Source organism: Mustela erminea, chromosome 1 (genome assembly GCF_009829155.1).
Source record: "Mustela erminea isolate mMusErm1 chromosome 1, mMusErm1.Pri, whole genome shotgun sequence".
Classification (NCBI taxonomy): Eukaryota; Metazoa; Chordata; class Mammalia; order Carnivora; family Mustelidae; genus Mustela; species Mustela erminea.
Genome location: NC_045614.1, coordinates 90,510,363 through 90,529,831, shown reverse-complemented (window position 1 = coordinate 90,529,831; position 19,469 = coordinate 90,510,363). Strand labels below are relative to the sequence as shown.

Sequence of the window (19,469 nt, the reverse complement as noted above, 5' to 3'; positions counted from 1 at the left end):
AAAAAAAAAAGAAAAAGAAAACCATTTCTTATAGAAGTAAAGTTGTCAAACAGGTGTCATCTTCCTTTAGAAAAGCAAAATATTCAATAGTTGGAAGAGCCGTTTTTTAAAAAAGAAACTGGTAGAGGCAGATCGTGAAGCTATTTAGCTGTAGTACTAATTTGTGACATACAGCATTATCTTTTAATGTATTAGGGTTATATGGTATCTGGTAAAATGTCTTCTACTTTCTATCCAATAAACCCATAATTGATGGTTAAATTTAATCAATTTCTGCCTCCTATAAATATTGTAGCTAATTTTTATGGAAATAACATATGATTGGCAGAGTACAAGTCAACCAGCATTGATTCATTACCAGCTATTTGCTTTGAAAGATAGGGTTGGAAAGGAACTACAGCTCTTAATGAGCTCAAAATACAAATGGAGAGAAAAAAGTAATTAGCTAACAGCAAAAAAATAATGTATACCTGAGTGCTAAAGTACGTCATACAAAGTAAACTACACGAGCAGTCAGAGGAAAGATACACTGTGGACTGGCATCAAAAGCTGTGAGATGTTAAATTTAGTTTTAGTTAGTAGTTTACCTTTTCTACCTCACTTTTAATTTTTATTTATTTATTTATTTATTTATTTATTTATTTTTTTAAATGCCCCCTTTATTTTCTTAAGTAAACTCTATGTTCAATGTGGGGCTCGAACTCATGACCCCAAGATCAAGAGTTACATGCTCTACCAACTGACCCAACCAGGTGCCTCCCACCTCATTTTTTAGATCTCATAAGTAAATGGGAAATTTAGAGTATGTTTCTTTTTTGTGAAGGCACTCCACAAATTGGAAAATCAGTCCTTGGACTATAGCGAGCTGAATGTGTATATGTATGTGCTCACCTGTTTATATATATTCCTAGAGATAGGATTGGAAGCTTTTAAGCTTTTTATTTTTTCTTTGAGAATAAGGATTATGTTTTTTTTTTTACCTTTGCCTCTAGATTCTGTATAGTAGATGCTTGATAAGTGGAGATCTGCTAGACTATGACTTCCTTTAAAGCAGTGACTGTAGCGTTTACGTAGCAGGTGGTTACATGTTTCTGAATAGAATCTAAGTTGAAAGAATTGATTTTTATTAATCACTATTTCTGCGTCATATATTTGTGCTTAATTTTTATTCTCTAACAGTGTGACCTTAAAGCAGATACTTTAACCTCTGTGCCTCAGTTTTTATTTTAATTTGTTTTTATTGATATGTAATTGACATTGTAACATATTTAGGTGTACAATACAATGATTTGATACCTCCACACATTGTGAAACAATCACCACAATAAGGATTGTTTACCCCTTCGCCCTATGAAGTTACATAATATGCAGTATAATGTTACTGACTCTGGTCACCATGGTGTACATTGTATCCCCATGACTTATTTATTTTATGGTTGGAAGTTTGTACTTCTTGACCCCCTTCTTCCATTTCACTCACATCACATACCCCCTTACCTCTGGCAACCACTAGCGTGCTCTTTTCGTGTATGAGTTTAATCATATTTGTTTTGTTTGTTCTTTTTTGTTTTGTTTTGTTCTTTTCACATATAAGTGAAATCATATGGTATTTGTCTTCCTCTGTCTCACTTAGTACACTTAGCGTTATAGCATCAAGGTCCATTCATGTTGTCACAAATGGCAAGATTTCATTCTTTTATAGGGCCAAATAGTATTCCACTGTATATATGCCACATTTTATCCATTCATCCACCCATCCACCCATCCATGGATGCCTTTTAGCATCTTGGCTATTGTGAACAATACTGTAGTGAACATAGGAGTGCACATATCTTTTCTGATTAATGTTTTAATTTGCTTCACATAAATATGTGGAAGTAGAATTGCTGGATCATATGGTAGTTCTCTTTCTGGTTTCTTGAGGAAACTCCATAGTTTCCTCCATACCCTCATAGTGCCTGCAGTGATCTACATTCCCACCAATAATGCCCAGAAGTTCCCTTTTCTCTGTATCCTCACCAGCACTTGTTCTTTTCTGTCTTCTTGAAAATAGCCATTACGACAGGTTTGAGATGATACCTTATTGTGGTTTTGATTTGTATTTCTCTGATAATAAATGATGTTGATCATTTTTTTCATGTGACTTTTGGCCATCTGTATGTCTTCTTTGGAAAAATTTCTATTTAGAACTTATACCTATTTTTTTATTGACTGTACTTTTGTATTGAGTTATAGGAGTTCTTTATCCATTTTGGCTATTAACTCCTTACTCAATATATGATTTGCAGATACATTGTCCCATTTAGGAGGTTGCCTTTTTATTTTATGGATGGTTTCCTTTGCTGTGCAGAAGGTTTTTAGTTTGATGTAGTCCCTTTTGTTTATATTTGCTTTTGTTCCCATTGCCTTGGGAATCAGTTACCAAAAAAAAAAAAAAAAAAAAAAGTACTGCCAAGAAGAATGTCAATGAGCCTACCACCCATGTTTTCTTCTAGGAATTCTGTGGTTTCTGGTCTTGTATTCAAGTCTTTAATTCAGTTTGAGTTAATTTATGTATGGCATAAGACAATGGTACAGTTTCATTTTTTTTTTGCTTGTGGCTGTCCAGTTTTCCCAATACCATTTATTAAAGAAACCGTCTTTTCCCCATTGTATATTCTTGCTTCCTTTGTCATAAATTAATCAGCCATATACATGTGGGGTTTTTTCCTGGGCTCTTTATTCTGTTCCATTTATCCTTATGTCTGTTTTTGTGCCATTGTTTTGATAATTATAACATTATATAATTTGAAATCAGGAAGTGTGATGCTTCCAACTTTATTCTTTCCCAAGATTGCTTTAGCTCTTTGGGATCTTATGTGGTTCCATAAAATTTTAGGATTCTTTGCTCTATTTCTGTGAAAAATGTCATTGGAATTTTGATAGGAATTCCATTGAATCTATAGATTGCTTTGAATAATATGGATATCTTAACAATATTAATTCTTCAAATCCATGAGCATGGAATATCTTTTCCATTTGTGTGTTCTTCAGTTTAGTTCATTGGTGTCTTACAGCTTTCATACAGTTCTTTTACCTGCTTGGTGAAATTTATTCCTAGGTATTTTATTCTTTTTGGTGCAATCATAAATGTAATTTTCTAAATTTCTCTTTCTGATAGTTTGTTGTTACAGTATTAAAAACATAATATTATATGTTGATTTTGTATCCTGTAACTTTACTGAGTTTGTTTATTCTAATAGGTTTTTTTTTGTAAAGTCTTACAGCATTTTCTATATAAAAAGTCCTGTTGTCCACAAATAATGACACTTTCACTTCTTCCTTTCCAGTTTAGATGCTTTTTAATTTCTTTTTCTTGCCTAATTGCTCTAGACTTCTGATACTGTGTTGAATAAAAGGGGCAAGAGTGGGCATCCTTGTCTTGTTCCTAATTGTTAAAGGAGGTTTTCAGCATTTTACCATTGAGTATGTTTGCTGTGGGCTTGTTACATATAGGCCTTTATTTTGAGGTACATTCACTATAATGACTTTTTTGAGAGTTTTTATTATAAATGGATGTTGAATTTTTTCAAATGTTTTTTCTGCATCTATTTAGATGATTAAATGTTCATTTTCTTGATGTGGCGTATAACATTGGTTTATTTGCAAGTGTCAAACCATCCTTGCATCCCTGGATTAAATCCTCCTCAATCATAATATCTGACCTTTTTAATGTAGTGTTGAATTTAATTTACTAATATTTTGTGGAGGATTTTTGCATCTGTTTTCATCAGGGATATTGGTCTGTAATTTTCCTTTTTGTATGTGTGGTGTCTTTGTCTGTTTTTGGTATTAGAGTAATGCTGGCTTTATAAAATGAGTATGGGGGATACCTACCTGGCTGAGTTGGAAGAGCATGAGATGATCTTGGAATCCTGAGTTTGAGCCCCGCATTGGGTGTACTGATAGCTTTAATTTAAAAAAAATAATAATAAGTAAATAAATAGGATTTGAAAGTATCCCCTCCTCTTCAGTTTTTTTGGAAGAGTTTTGAAGGACAGATATTTAAATCTTATTTGAATGTTTGATAGAATTCACCAGCAAAACTGTCTGGTCCTGGGCTCCTATGTCTGCAATTCTGTTTCCTTCCCTAATTTTTGGTCATTATTTCTTCAAATAAGTTTTCTATCCCTATTTCTCTTTTCTCCTTCTGGGACCACTGTAATACAACTGTCATTCCACTTGATGTTGTTTCGTAGGTCCCTTAAGATATCGTCACTTTTAAAAAACCATTTTTTCTGTTTTGTTTTGGGCTTCTATTTTATTTTGCACTTCACTATCCCATCTTCTAGGTCACTGATCTTTTCTTCTGCTTCATCTAATTTGTTGTTGAACCTGTCTTGTGCATTTTTTCAGTTCATTTATTGCATTCTTCAGCTTTGTGACTTCTGTTCAGTACTTCCTTATATTTTCCCTCTTTGTTGACATTCTTACTGTGTTCACCCATTCTTCTTAGATCAGTGAGCATCTTTAATGGCCATTACTTTGAACTCTTTATCAGGTAAATTAATTAATGGAATTTTATCTTGTTTTCTTACTTGGAACATACTCCTTTTTCATTATTTTCCTTCATTCTCTGTCTTTGTTTCATCTTCTTTTAAAGATTTGTTTATTTACTTGAGAGGGGGGAAGGGAGAGGGAAAGATAGCATCTCAAGCAGGCTCCCTGCTGAGCATGGAGCCCAACACAGGGCTCAGTCTCACAACCCAGAAATCATGACCTAAGCAGAAATCAAGAGTCAGAGGTTTAACTGACTGAGACACTCAGGCACCACTGTCTTTGTTTCTGTGTATTAAGCATAACTTCTATCCCTCCCAGTCTTAAAGGAGTGGTCACAGGAACATGGGATGTGTTTCACTTCGCTGTCTGTGCAGTGTCCTGGGGGCAGTAGCCTAGCCATGACTGCCTCTCTCATTATTTTAGCCCCATGGGGCCGAGAAATGCAAGCCCCCTGGCCACCAGAGCCAACATTCAAAGGGTGTCGCTTGTGTGAACAGCTTTGGCAGGGCCATAAAGGAGGGATGGACCAGGATAATACTATCCACTGGATATACTGGGATGAAGCTTTAAGGGAATACCTTGCTGGATAGCCCACTTGCTGAGTTCAGTGAAGCAGGGCCATGTGGTAGCACAAGGTCAGAGCATGCCTGTCTGCTGGGTTTAGCAATGTAGGGCCACAGGGCAAGCAGCACTAGTAAGGTAGAGGGAGAGGGCAAAAATGGCACCTGCCAGCATCTCCATCCCCAGAGAGTTCAAATAAATCCCAGCCACTCCAGCAGACGCTTTAAGATTGGCCAATGAATTTCCTTCATATAAGGTCTAAGTTCTTTCAACCTGCTGCTTTTGATGGGTCCCAAGATGGGTAAATCTATCCATGAGCCCTTTAAGAGTGGAGTCTGTTTTCTAGATCCTTTTGGTTCTCCTGGATGTGAATCCTTTTGGTTTTCAAAGCCAGACATTTTCGGGGCTCATCTCTCTGGTGCAGATCCCAAGGATGGGAGTACCTGATATGGGGCTTAAACCCCTTGCTTCTCTGGGATATAGTCCATATTTATGTAATTCCCTCCTGCTTGTGGGTTGCCACACTGGAGGGTAGGATTTTTGGTGACACTTCATCTCTACCTCTCTTACCCATCTTGCTGTAACCTGTTTTTGTTTTGTTTTGTTTGTTTTAAGATTTTATTTTATTTTATCTTATTAAGATTTTATTTATTTTGACAGGGAGAGACACAGCGAGAGAGGGAGCACAAGCAGAGGGAGGGGGAAAAGTAGGCTTCACGCTGAGCCAGGAGCCCGATGCAGGGCTTGAACCCAGGCCTTAGGATCATGACCTGAGCCGAAGGCAGGTGCTTAGCGACTAAGCCACCCAGACACCCTTTAAGATTTTATTTTTAAGTAATCTATACACCCAGTGTGGGGCTTGAACTCACAACCCCATGATCAAGAGTTGCATTCTCTGTTGACTGAGCTAGCCAGTTGCCCTTGATATAGCCTTTCTGTCCTTCATTGTGGAGGAGCTGTTCAGGTCCTTTTCAGATCATTTTCAGAGAAAGTTGTTCTATATGGAGCTGAAGATTTGGTGTATCTGTGGAAGTAGATGAGTTCAGTGTCTTCCTGTGCTACCATGTGAACCACTTATTTTAACTTTTTATTTTAAAATAGTTACATACTTGTAAGAAGTTGTTAAAAAAAAAAAAAAAGTACAAAGGGTCTTGTATACCTATCATCCTAATTCCCTAAATGGATCTCACACAACTATAGTACATTATCAAAGCCAGGAAACTGACGTTGTGTGCCTTTTAAGTTGGATAGAGAAATACCAAAATTTCAGGGTTGTGAGGAAGCTAAAATGAAGTAATCAATATGGACCAAGTAGCTGGTACCTGGCATAGCTGTGCTGAACTTGTTTCAGTTTTCTTCTTCTTTTTCTTTATTTTCTCCTCTGTTTTTCTATTTTACTTTTTTTGAAGATTGCCTATCAAGCTCTGTTTTTCATAAAACTATTAAGGTAGAAGTAAATATTTCATAATATGTACTAAGACTTAAACAGTGGTTGTAAGGGATCAAATTATAGGAGACTTTTAAGTTGTACATTTTTGTAACAAGTAAGGTTTGAGGTCTTATTATTTTGTGGGGTTTTTTTTCAAAGAATAGCATGTTTTATTTTTATCATCAGAAAACACAAGAAAGAAGACAAAAACAAACTTAAATGACAAACCTTCCAGGAATGTGTGTGGTAAGCCAGTAAAGGATTACTAAAGGGTATGGCAGAAGGAGAGCACATTACTCAGTTTTGTAATCCGTATTTTCCAGTTACTTGTACATAAAGTATTTGAAGTATGTTTGAGTATTTCCATAATACAACATGCTTACTGCAATGTTTAAAAGAAATCCAGCCTTCCTGAAAAATATTGTTAATTTTCTTTTTTGTTTTCCAAATATTTTGTTTATTTGACAGAGAGAGATCACAAGTAGGAAGAGAGGCAGGCAAAGAGAGAGAGAGAGAGAGAGTGAAGCAGGCTCCCTGCTGAGCAGAGAGTCCGATGTAGGACTCGATCTGAGGACCCTGAGATCACGACTTGAGCCGAAGGCAGCGGTTTAACCCACTGAGCCACCAGGCGCCCCAGTATTGTTAATTTTCTAAACATAAATCTTACCCATCTGGCAGAGAAATGTTTAAAAGTTTAATGTGCATTTCAACTTGAAAAACAAATTTATTTCATTAGAAACAGATAAACCTAGAGATAATTCATCTGCATTCATTAATTAGTAGTCAGATGTATGTAAGATAATAAATACATGTAATCTGGTTATTCTAAAGTCATCTATCTTGCAGCCTTTTATACATTAACTTGTGAAGAAAAAAGATTTGATATGCAAACAAAACTTGTATTTTTAATGGCTCTTCTTTTTTATTTCCCTCATTATCTCTTAAATGTTAGTGTAGGTGGGCAGAAGCATAGTTATGAAATTTAATTTTATTGCTAGGAAAGGTGTAGCAGTTTGGTTTGTTTTTTGTTTTTTTTTTCAGAGACAGAAGGGTAGTGGCAGGGGGAGAAAGTGAGAGAAAATCTTAAGCAGGCTCCACATCCAACAGGGAGCCTGATGTGGGGCTTGAACTCATGGTCCTGAGATCATGACCTGAGCTAAAATCAAGAGTCAGACACTAGACCAACTGAACCGCCCAGGCCTCCCTACATTACAGATATTTTTTAAAATACTTTTTAGTAGAGGCATCTGGATGGCTCAGTCACTTAAGTGTCTGCCTTCAGCTTAGGTCATGATCCCAGGATTCTAGATCTCTGAGTTGGGCTCCCTACTCAGCAGGGAGCCTGCTTCTCCCTGTCCCTTTCCCCTCACTCATGCTTGCTCTCCCTCTCTCTCTTTCAAATAAAATAAGGAGGGAAGGCAAGATGGTGGAAGAGTAGGGGAGCTCGTTTCATTTGGTCCCTTGAATTTAACTAAAGAACTATCAAAAAATTCTGAACACCTGTGAATTCAACCTAAGATGAAAAAAGAAATGCTGGAATTCTACAAATAGAAAAGTGACCACTTTTTGCAAGGTAGGAGGTATGGAGAAGTGAATCTGAGGGGATATATTGGAAGATAAATGGCAGGGGGAGGGAGCCTCTGCAAGCCAGTTATAGGAAAGTGATACAGCCCCTGAGAGCAAAATTAGAACCTTTAGAAATCTGCTCCAGTGAGAGATGTCCCTGCCTGAAAGATGCTCAAGTGGTGAAGTGGGACAGAATCCTAGGTGGGACAGTGTGACCTCAGGATATCTCTGGAGTCACAGAAAGAATGGGGGTGCCCGAGCTGGCAGCGTTCCCAAGCATTGCAGCAGGGAAGCTGGTTAGGGACAGTGAGCTCGTGAGGGGGCTTTCAGCTTGGTTTGCTATAAGCCATGAATGGTGGCACACTTGGGCAACAGCTCTCCATGCAGGAGCCCTGCAAAGGGCAGAAAGGCCGTGACACTCTACCTTTCCCTAGGAAGACCAGAGTGGGTGCATACCACAGGAGTCTGCAGAGTTTGACACACACAGAAGTGAAGACCACTCATCCCTGAGTTTACTGAAGAGAGGTGACTGTGATCTTTCAGCTCCAGGGCTGGTGATCCAGGCATGGCCTTTTTTATTTTCGTCCCCCAGAGAGGCACAGAAAGCCTTCAGGAAACAAAACCCATTTAGAGCAACCAGAAGTGGCTTACGCTGAAACTGGCTCCCTGGCAAAGCGTGGTGCAGCTCTACTCAGGCAAAGACACCTGATAATCAGCACAGGAGGCTCTTCCCCAAGAAGACCAGCTGGAAAAGCAGGCGAACACCAAGTGTATGGAACACACAGGACTGCAAAACTGCAGCACTAGGGGAAAATAGTATCTAGAATTCAAGGTTTTTGGTTTTTTTTTTTCTCATTATAACTTTATCTTTCAGGTTAAAGTTTTCCTTTTCCTTTTCAATAAGTTTCTTATTTTATCAGATCTTTAAGTCTTTTTTTAACTTTCATTTTTTTTTTTTACGTTTAATAGATACATTCTTCATTTTTGGCTTCCTTTTACTGTATTCAATATATATATATATATACACATATATATATATGTATGTATGTATATATATGTATGTATATATATATGTGTATATATATATATATATATATATTTTTTTTTTTTTTTTTTGCTTTCTTTACAATATTGGGATTTAGTATCTTCTAACAAACAGACCAAAATACACCCAGGACCAAGTGGATCACCCTGTTTTGTCTACCTGGGAGAATATAGTCTCTCTGAAAACCCCCCCCTTCTTTTTTTCTTTTCCTCTTTGCCTTCTGACTGCTTCAGATTTGTCTGGTGCATATTTCATTTGGGTCTGGTTGATAATTTTTATTTTATCTCATTCATCCATTCTTCTCTGGGCAAAATGACTAGAAAGAGAAATTCACAAAAAAGAACCAGAGGTAATACTTCATGCCACACATCTAATCAATATGGATATAAGTAAAAAGACACACCTGGAATTCAGGATAATGATACTAAAGTTACTAGGTGGGCTTGAAAAAAGGATGAAAGACACAAGAGAATCTGTTAGTGCAGAAATGAAATCTAGGTATGCTGAAATTTAAAATGCTTTAACTGAGATGTATTCTAAATTGGATGCTGTAACACCTAGGGTAAATGGGGCAGAAGAGGAAGGAAGTGACCTAGAAGATGAGTGGAGGGAAAGGAAGGTAGCTGAGGCAAAGAGAGAAAAACAACTAATGGACTATGAGAGGATGCTTTGAGAAATCAGCGATACCATGAAGCAAAATAATATTAGAATTATTGGCATCCCTGAGGAAAGAGAAAGAAAGAGAGAGGGACATAAGGTATATTTGAACAAATCATAGCTGGGAATGTCCCTAATCTGGGAAAGAAAACAGGCATTCAAGTCCAAGAGATAGAGAGTACCCTTCTCAAAATCAATAAAAATAGATCAACACCCAACATATAATAGTGAAGCTTGCAAATTTCAGAGATAAAGAGAAAATCCTGAAAGGAGCTTGAGACAAGAGGTTCTTAACCAACGGGGGTAGAAACATTAGGCTGGCAGCAGACCAAGCCATAATGACCTGGCAGGCCAGAACGTGCTGGCATGATACATTTAAGGAACTAAATGAGAAAAACATGCAGCCAAGAATACCTTCCAGCAAGGCTGTCATTCAGAATGGAAGGAGACATTAAGAGCTTCCAGGGTAAACAAAAACTAAAAGAATCTGTGACCACTAAACCAGCCCTGCAAAAAATACTAAAGGGGAAACTGTAAGCAGAAAGAGAGCCCCAGTGTAACAGACCAGAAAGGAACAGAGACAGTCTACAGAAAGAGGGACTTTATAAGTAATACAGTGACACTAAATTCATCTCTTTCAGTAGTTCTTCTGAATCTAAATGGGCTAAATGATCCAATCAAAAGACACAGGGTATCAGATTGGCTGGCAAGACACATCCATATGCTGTCTACAGCAGACTCTTCTTAGACCCAAAGACACCTCCAGATTGAAGCTCAGGGCTTGCAAAACCATGTATCATGGTAATGGACATCAAAAGAAAGCTGGGGTAACAATCATTATATCAGAAAAATTAGATTTAAACCAAAGAATGTAGGGGCACCTGGTGGCTCAGTGGGTTAAAGCCTTTGCCTTCGGCTCAGGTCATGATCCCAGCATCTTGGGATGGAGCCCCTCATCAGGCTCTCTGCTCAGCAGGGAGCCTGCTTCCTCTTCTCTCTCTCTGCCTACCTCTCTGCCTACTTGTGATCTCTATCTGTCATATAAATAAATAAGATCTTTAAAAAAAAAAACAAACTAAAGTATGTAATAAGAGATGAGGAAGGATACTATGTCATGCTTAAAGGGCCTATCCAACAAGAAGATCTAATAATTGCAAACATTTTTGCCCCTAAAGTGGAAGCAGCCAATTAGATAAGCCAATTAATAGCAAAATTAAAGAAACACATGGATAATAATACTTTATAGTGGGGGGACTTCAATACTCCACTCACAACAATGGACAGATCATCTAAGCAGAAGATGAACAAGGAAACAAGGACTTCGAATGACACGCTGGACCAGATGGACTTCACAGATACATACAGAACATTCCATCCTAAAGCAACAGATTACATATTCTTCTCAAGTGCACATGGAACATTCTCCAGAGTGGATCACATACTTGGTCACAAATCAGGTCTCAACTGATACCAAAAGATTGGGATCATCCCCTGCATATTTTCAGACCACAATGCTTTGAGACTTGACCTCAATCACAAAAGGAAATCGGGAAGGAACTCAAACACTTGGAGGTTGAAGAGCATCCTACTGAGGAATGAAAGGGTCAGCCAGGAAGTTATAGAAGAATTTTTAAAAATTATGGAAACAAATGAAAATGAAAACACAACTGTTCAAAACCTTTGTGATACAGCAAAGGCAGTCCTAAGAGGGAAGTACATAGCAATACAAGCCTTTCTCAAAAACTTAGAAAAGTCTCAAATACACAAGCTAAAGTTACACTGTAAGGAGCTGGAGAAAGAACAAGAGCTCTTGCCCTGCGAAACGAAGTAGGAGAAGAGAATTAATAAAGATTAGAGCAGAAACCAATGAAGTAGAAACTAAAAGAACAGTAAAACAGATCAATGAAACTGGAAGCTGGTTCTTCAAAAGAGTTAATAAGATCAACAAACCCTTGGCCAGAATTATCAAGAAGAAAATAAATCATAAATTAATTAAATATATAAATAATTTTAAAATCCTGAATGAAAGAGGAGAGATCACAGTCAACACCAAGGAAATACAAATAATCTTGAGAACATATTATGAGCAGAAGCTTTTTATCTTGATGAAGTCCCAGAAATTCATTTTTGCTTTTGTTTCCCTTGCCTTTGGAGATGTGTCTTGAAAGAAGTTGCTGTGGCCAATGTCAAAGAGGTTACTACCTCTGTTCTCCTCTAGAATTTTTTTTTAAAGATTTTATTTATTTATTTGACAGAGAGAGATCACAAGTAGACAGAGAGGCAGGCAGAGAGAGAGAGGGAAGCAGGCTCCCCGCTGAGCAGAGAGCCCGACGCGGGACTCGATCCCAGGACCCTGAGATCATAACCTGAGCCGAAGGCAGCGGCTTAACCCACTGAGCCACCCAGGCGCCCCTCTCCTCTAGAATTTTGATGGATTTCTGTCTCACATTGAGACATTGAGGTCTTCCATTTAGAGTTTATCTTTGTGTATGATATAAGAGAATGGTCAAGTTTCATTCTTCTGTATATAGCTGTCCAATTTTCCCAGTACTGTTTATTGAAGAGACTGTCTTTTTCCCATTGGATATTTTTTCCTACTTTGTTGAAGATTAGTTGACCATAGAGTTGAGGTTCCATATCTGGGCTTTCTGTTTTGTTCCATTGATCTATCTGTCTGTTTTTGTGCCAGTAGCATCCTGTCTTGGTGATCACAGCTTTATAGTATAGCTTGAAATCAGGCAAGTAGTTAGGGCCACTTTGGAAAACAGTGTGGAGATTCCTCAAAAAGTTAAAAATAGAGTTACCCTATGACCCAACAATTGTAGATGCTTAAGCAACTGAGCCACCCAGGTGTTCTGAGAGCAAACTTTAAACTGTGCATGACATGACATAGATGCTTAAATTATAAGTAATTATTAGAATTTCTTCTTTACCACAGTTAACCCTCAGTTGAGCAGTTTCAGCTGCTTTTGTTTCCTCTCATTAGCAGAGATACTAGTGGTATGTAAAGTAAAATGCAGGATAACTGATGGCCAATGATGGAGCCAGCAGACTTGGCTCTACATATTCCAGACTAATTAGTTATTTGGTAAATGAGATGTGCCATTGCAGGTAAAAACTATAAACTATGTAAACTAAGATTTGCTTTTGATAGAGAATAGGATTCCACTTATTTCCCTGTTTTCGTTTTATATTAAATATGTTAAAACCTTTTTATTTTTAATTGCAGTCTCGAGTTATAGCTATACTGGATTGGGAGCTTTCAACTATTGGTCATCCTTTGTCAGACTTAGCTCATCTCTCCCTATTCTACTTTTGGCCAAGGACTGTTCCAATGATAAATCAAAATTCTTACTTTCAAGAAAATATAGGTATGAAATCGTAATGTTGCCTAAATTGCTATTAATATAAAATTATATTTATTCTTCATAATTAAAAGGTAAGATTTATATTGCCATTTTAGATACATAGCTTTTATTTGTTTCTTGAAATGTTTCTTTTTTTTTTTTTAAGACTTTATTTATTTGAGAGAGAGAGAAAGAATGCATGTGCACAAGCAGGGGGAGGGACAGAGGGAGAAGGAGCAACAGGGCTCCTGCTAAGCAAAGAGACCAACTCAGGACTCGATCCCAGGACCCTGGGATCATTACCTGAGCTGAAGGCAGATGGTTAACTGACTGAGCCACCCAGGCACTCCTCTGAAATGTTTCTAATTCATTGTATTCTTGATTTTTCTGAACAACAGATTTTACTTTTTGTAATTATGATAAAATGTAGCCCTTTATATATATATATATCATTCATTTGGAAAACAACATTCAGAACATGTTTGTTATGTGTATCAGTTTTATGTACACATGTAGTATTATTACATTTGAAACATTCACCATGATATCTTTATTAAATTTTATAGTATGTGCTGTTTTTATAGGGATACCATCAATCGAAGAACTGATTTCAATATATTGCCGCTGCAGGGGAATTGATTCTATTCTCCCTAACTGGAATTTCTTTCTTGCCCTTGCATATTTTAAAATGGCTGGAATAGCACAGGTAATTGATTGGTCTCAACTTATGTTTCTCCATTATTTATTAATGTACTATTCATGATATTTTCTGGTCTTCAGGAGTTTTATGTTCTTTTTCCTTAGATCATTTTGCTTTGGATAATGACAAATACCAGGACTGGGTGAATATGAATCCAGACTTTACAGAATAGGAATTTGGCAAAAGCAAAAAATTGAGTAGCAAAATGTGTTATCATTTTTTGGTATGACAAACTTAATAGTGGAAGGAAGAAAGAAATAAAGATAGAAAGAAAAAAGCATATGAAGATTCATTTTTTCCTGAATATCCAATTTAAGAAAGAGCTAAAATCTTTTAATAATGTCTGCTCCAAACTATAAAACCATTTATTAACCAGTACTGATGATGAGGAAAGAAATACTTTTGCATGTCCCAAAGTCTAGCACTGTACCTAGATTATAGTAGCCTCTTAATATATATTTTTGAGAGAATAGATGAGTAAAATTTTCTGTTTTCTAATAATGTTAGAATCACACAAATTACGTGTCTGATTTTAAGAGGAAATTGAGCATAAATTCAGTTTTTTAAAATCTAAAGTGTATTTTTTTTTTTTTAGCAGGGGAGGGGCAGAGGGAGAGGGAGAGAAAGCATCTTAGGCAGGCTCTACTCTCAACACAGAGCCTGCCATAGGGCTCAATCTCACAACCCTAACTAAGATCATGGTGAGCCAAAATCAAAATTCCAGTGCTTAACCATCTGAGCCACCCAGGTGCCCCTAAAGTGTATTCTTCTTTATACTGATTTAGTTTACATGTGCTTTGAACCTCAGGAGTTTATTTAAGAAATTGAGATGCTTCATCATTGACAAAGGGCTAGGGCTTGGAAGAATAAGTCAGTAAGAGATTTTAGAAACAAAAAAGAATGTAAAAAGGATTAAGGTGTTTTTTCCTTGTCTTCTGAGTCCATGCTATCCATGACCAACTGAAATATTTTCTGGATATAGTTGTATTACATCTCATCCTGTATTTTAGAATCACGTTAATCGTGTTGGTTGGATGGGTTCCTCAAAAGAGGGTTCATGGTATGTTTTTTATATTTGTCAGTTTCCACAAATCAGATACCAAATGGGCTTTGAACTTAAAATGGATTTTCATTTCAAACAAAAGTTTTACTTGCATTATGCATTATGTATGTGGTAGACTATATGGTAACAGGGATGATCATAAACATTGCATTCTAACTACAAATATGAAATTGGAATGATGGAAGGAGTGTTAGAGTGTCTTATTGCATAAAGAAGTACACGAAGAAATAAAACTAATGAAATTCAGTGGATTGTGTTAGGGTGAGACAAGCAAGGGAGAGGAGAGTGTTATGTTGAAAGCACAGAACACAAAGAAAGAAAAACTAATTAGCATTCAACTAACCCTGTTCAAGGAGACAGTTAACTAAATTCGGACTCCAAAATAATGAGAGAAAATATTCTTAGAGATCATCTCTGTGTCTTCTCTTCCATTTTATAGTTTTTAATTTTCTTTTGGTTTATTTAGATTTTCCCCCACTAAAACAGGAGAACAGTGATCTTTAAAGGTGGTATAAGGTGATGCCAGTTTGACATCTTTGTTAACTCCTGAGTTCATTTTCAAGTTTGATTTGATTTACAGTTAAAGTTAGGATGAGAGTGTGTTAAGCAAATAATGCATGTCTAACTCTTTAATTTAGGGTGGTATAATTATCCCTATATGTAAATAAATAGAATTGATGGTCTGATTTATATCTTGATACCTTGTGAGGTTAGTTACTCACATAGCTGGGAAACTGGAGAGACTGGATAGCTGAAGAACGGTTTTCAGTCAATCTTAATTGCTCTATGTTAATTTATTTATAGGGAGTATATAGTAGATATCTTCTAGGAAACAATGCATCTGAGAGTAGCTTTCTGTTTGCCAAGATTGTGCAGCCTCTGGCAGAAACTGGATTACAACTTTCGAAAAGGTAAGCAAAATCGATTCCTTGGCTAATTCAAATTAGAGCCTTTATTAGGTATATGAAGGTTGTAAACTTCGGGGGGATAGGGATTGTTTCTGTTGCTTTTACCAGGATTATTGCTGCCAGTCACATCAGTTTTTTGGTAACATCTTATATGCCTGAAAATAAAATAACCTAGATTCATGATTAAAAGTATTTTTTTGCCAACTTGAGCATATAAACTTTCAAGGAAATAGATAAAACTCTCAAATGCTTCTTTCTAACATTTACATTACTTACATATTCCTATTCAAAATTATACCCTATAAAAGATTTATTAACTTTAGAAGTATTGCTCTCTTCCATCATATTTCATGAAATTTTATTCAGTCACTCCATAAATGTCTTTAAAATCCATATCTCAATCAGTGGAGCACTTTTTGAGGCATCTAGTTCTCTTCCCAACTACACACTTTCATCTAAGTGATGTGATATAATAGCACTTACTGAATCCATTGATGATGCTGTCCCTGGAAATTCTGTCCGGGCACAAGTACCCAGGACTTAACGTTAGGACAGTTATGTTTTATAATTCATCTTTTAGGTGATGTTTGTGTTCTCTCAACATAACTACTGACAGTGTTGCTCTTCATAACGATCTTTATAATGACAGCCAGTAGTTTGTTTGTGAGGAATATACTAAGAATAATTACTACATTTGTGTTCAGTTTCTTCACCTTCTTTTTGAGAGATTTTGATAATTGACTTTAATAAAGATTCAAAACTACCATCGATTGAGATTGTGCCAGGCTTATGTTTTACCTACATCGTGCTTTCAGCATTAAAGTTTCCTGTTCAAAGTAAAGTGATTGTACATTTATTGCATAAATGAAAAACTTAAGAAATTCCAAAATATGCCAACTCCTGAGGGATATTTTGAAGGAGTTGGAAAGACCTCACATTATATTCAGAAATATATAATAATGATTTGGGACACCTTTGTAACTCTTTTTTTCCTTTCTTTCTTTTCTTTTTTTAATAAAGAACTTTCAGTACTACATCACCACAGATTGATACTTCCCAACAATTGTTTGTACAGAGTAAGACTGGCCAGGAAGTTCTTGCTAGGGTGAAGCATTTCATGAAACGACACATCCTTCCAGCTGAAAAGGTGAGTACTGTATAAACAAATAGAATGTATTTGTGCTCAAGGACTATTGGTGAATTATGTCTGTTATCTCTCCTTCTAGGAGTATCATGGTATCCTATCTTTGTAGTCAGTCCTTACCCATTCCCCTCCTTACATTAGCACTGAGCTGCTGCAGAAGCTGATGAGCTCCTAAAAGATGCCAAGGGAATGCCACAGATGAATCCTTGAAATTAAAATTCAAAGGGGATTAACTGTTGTAAAGTTGGAGCTGTAAATATATTAGAGTAAAACATTATTTTAGGGCCATTTAAAAAGAAAAGATTTTATTTATTTATTAGAGAGCACATTTATTTGGGGGGAGGAGCAGAGGGAAAGGAGTAAGCAGACTGCGCTGAGTAGGGAGCTCTATGCTGGGCCCAACAGCACAGCCCTGAGGTCATGACCTGAGCCAAAATCAGGAGTCAGATGCCCAGCTGACTGAGCCAGCCAGGTACTCCAGGGCCTTTTCATAAGGCAGTGACTTTTAGCTTTTGTGTGTGTGTGTGGCTCCCTATGAAAATTAAGAAAACTGTAGACTAAACAAAATGGACATAACCAAGAAATGTTGCATATCATTTCAGTCTATTCACAGATACTACTATCTCTCTCCATCCAGGCTACTACTTTAAGGTGTTAAGTTTCTGTAACTTCACTGAGGGTAGTGAAACATGGTGCATTCATTCATTCATTCAGTTAACATGTAGTTATTAGGTACCTAATAATGGGTTAGGCATCTGGAGAGCCATCAAAAGTAAAAGAATAAGACAGAGCTAATGCTTCCACAGAGCCTACACTTTAGCACAAAAGAAAGACATTCAATAAGAGACGATAATGCTGTGAAGAAAAGGTAAAAGCTATTATGAAAATACATAAGGCAGGTGGGGCCAGGTATATGTGTGAGTTGAACACTGGTGTAGAAATTGTAAGGGTTTAATTTTAGTCCATTCCTGTCACAAGTTAGGTGGTTGTGAACAAATAACTCTAACTCTCAGTGCCTTAGTCTTTTCATCTGTGATGTGCATAGGTATGAGTAGATATACAGTAAATTCTCATTTCAATTTTCTGTGATTCTGAGAGCTCTAGAGCTAGACCTACAAAATCAAATAGGAAATTGAAAAAGGCCAAAATTCTTTAAGCAAAAATGTTCAGAGTTGATATGTGTTTATAGGGCAGTTACTGTTGTTGCTTGAACTAGATAAATAATTATCATATTTTTAAAATCTATTTTTATTTTTTAAAAGATCTTATTTATTTATTTGACAGATAGAGATCACAAGTAGGCAGAGAGGCAGGCAGAGAGAGAGGGGGGAAGCAGGTTCCCTGCTAAGCAAAGAGCACGATGTGGGGCTCTAGCCCAGGACTCTGGGATCATGACCTGAGCCAAAGATAGAGACTTTAAACCACTGAGCCACCCAGATGCCCTAATTATCATATTTTTAATAAAGAATTGTCATGAGATGAATTTTGCTGACAGTGGGGTATAGCTTTTTTAGGAAAATACTACTAAAATATTGGGAAATTCGTTCTAAAATAGCCTCCTTTTAACAGGGACATGACTTTTTAAGTAATAGAGTGGCACTAAATTCATTGTAACTCAATAGTTGCTCTGAATCTAAATGGGCTAAATGCCCCAGTCAAAAGACACAAGGTATCATATTGGATTAAAAAGCAAAATGCATCCATGTGCTGTCTGCAGCAAATTCTTCTTAGACTCAAAGACACCTCAGATTAAAAGGGAGGGCATGGAAAACAATGTATCTTGGTAATGGACATCAAAAGAAAACTGGGGTAACAATTACCGTATCAGAAAAATTAGATTTCAACCAAAGAATGTAGGGGCACCTGGTGGCTCAGTGGCTTAAAGCCTCTGCCTTCGGCTCAGGTCATGATCCCAGCATCCTGGGATGGAGCCCCTCATCAGGCTCTCTGCTCAGCAGGGAGCCTGCTTCCTCTTCTCTCTCTCTGCCTGCCTCTCTGCCTACTTGTGATCTCTATCTGTCAGATAAATAAATAAAATCTTAAAAAAAAAAAAAAAAACAAAGAATGTAATAAGAGATGAGGAAGGATACTATGTCATACTTAAAGGGCCTATCCAACAAGAAGATCTAATAATTGCAAACATTTTGCCCCTAAAGTGGAAGCAGCCAATTAGATAAGCCAATTAATAGCAAAATTAAAGAAACACATGGATAATAATACTTTATAGTGGGGGGACTTCAATACCCCACTCACAACAATGGACAGATCATCTAAGCAGAAGATGAACAAGGAAACAAGGACTTCGAATGACACGCTGGACCAGATGGACTTCACAGATACATACAGAACATTCCATCCTAAAGCAACAGATTACATATTCTTCTCAAGTGCACATGGAACATTCTCCAGAGTGGATCACATACTTGGTCACAAATCAGGTCTCAACTGATACCAAAAGATTGGGATCATCCCCTGCATATTTTCAGACCACAATGCTTTGAGACTTGACC

General features: G+C 36.9%; 1 protein-coding gene across 1 annotated transcript in view; it reads left to right on the top strand.

Annotated features, from left to right (window-relative positions):
• ACAD11 (acyl-CoA dehydrogenase family member 11) overlaps nt 1–19,469 on the top strand; it is a 92,076-nt gene that overhangs the window by 12,666 nt on the left and 59,941 nt on the right. The window contains exons 6-9 of the mRNA XM_032333236.1: nt 13,027–13,168; nt 13,729–13,850; nt 15,712–15,818; nt 16,836–16,962. Of these exons, the coding sequence (XP_032189127.1) occupies nt 13,027–13,168; nt 13,729–13,850; nt 15,712–15,818; nt 16,836–16,962 (498 nt within the window). The remainder of the gene's footprint in view (nt 1–13,026; nt 13,169–13,728; nt 13,851–15,711; nt 15,819–16,835; nt 16,963–19,469) is intronic.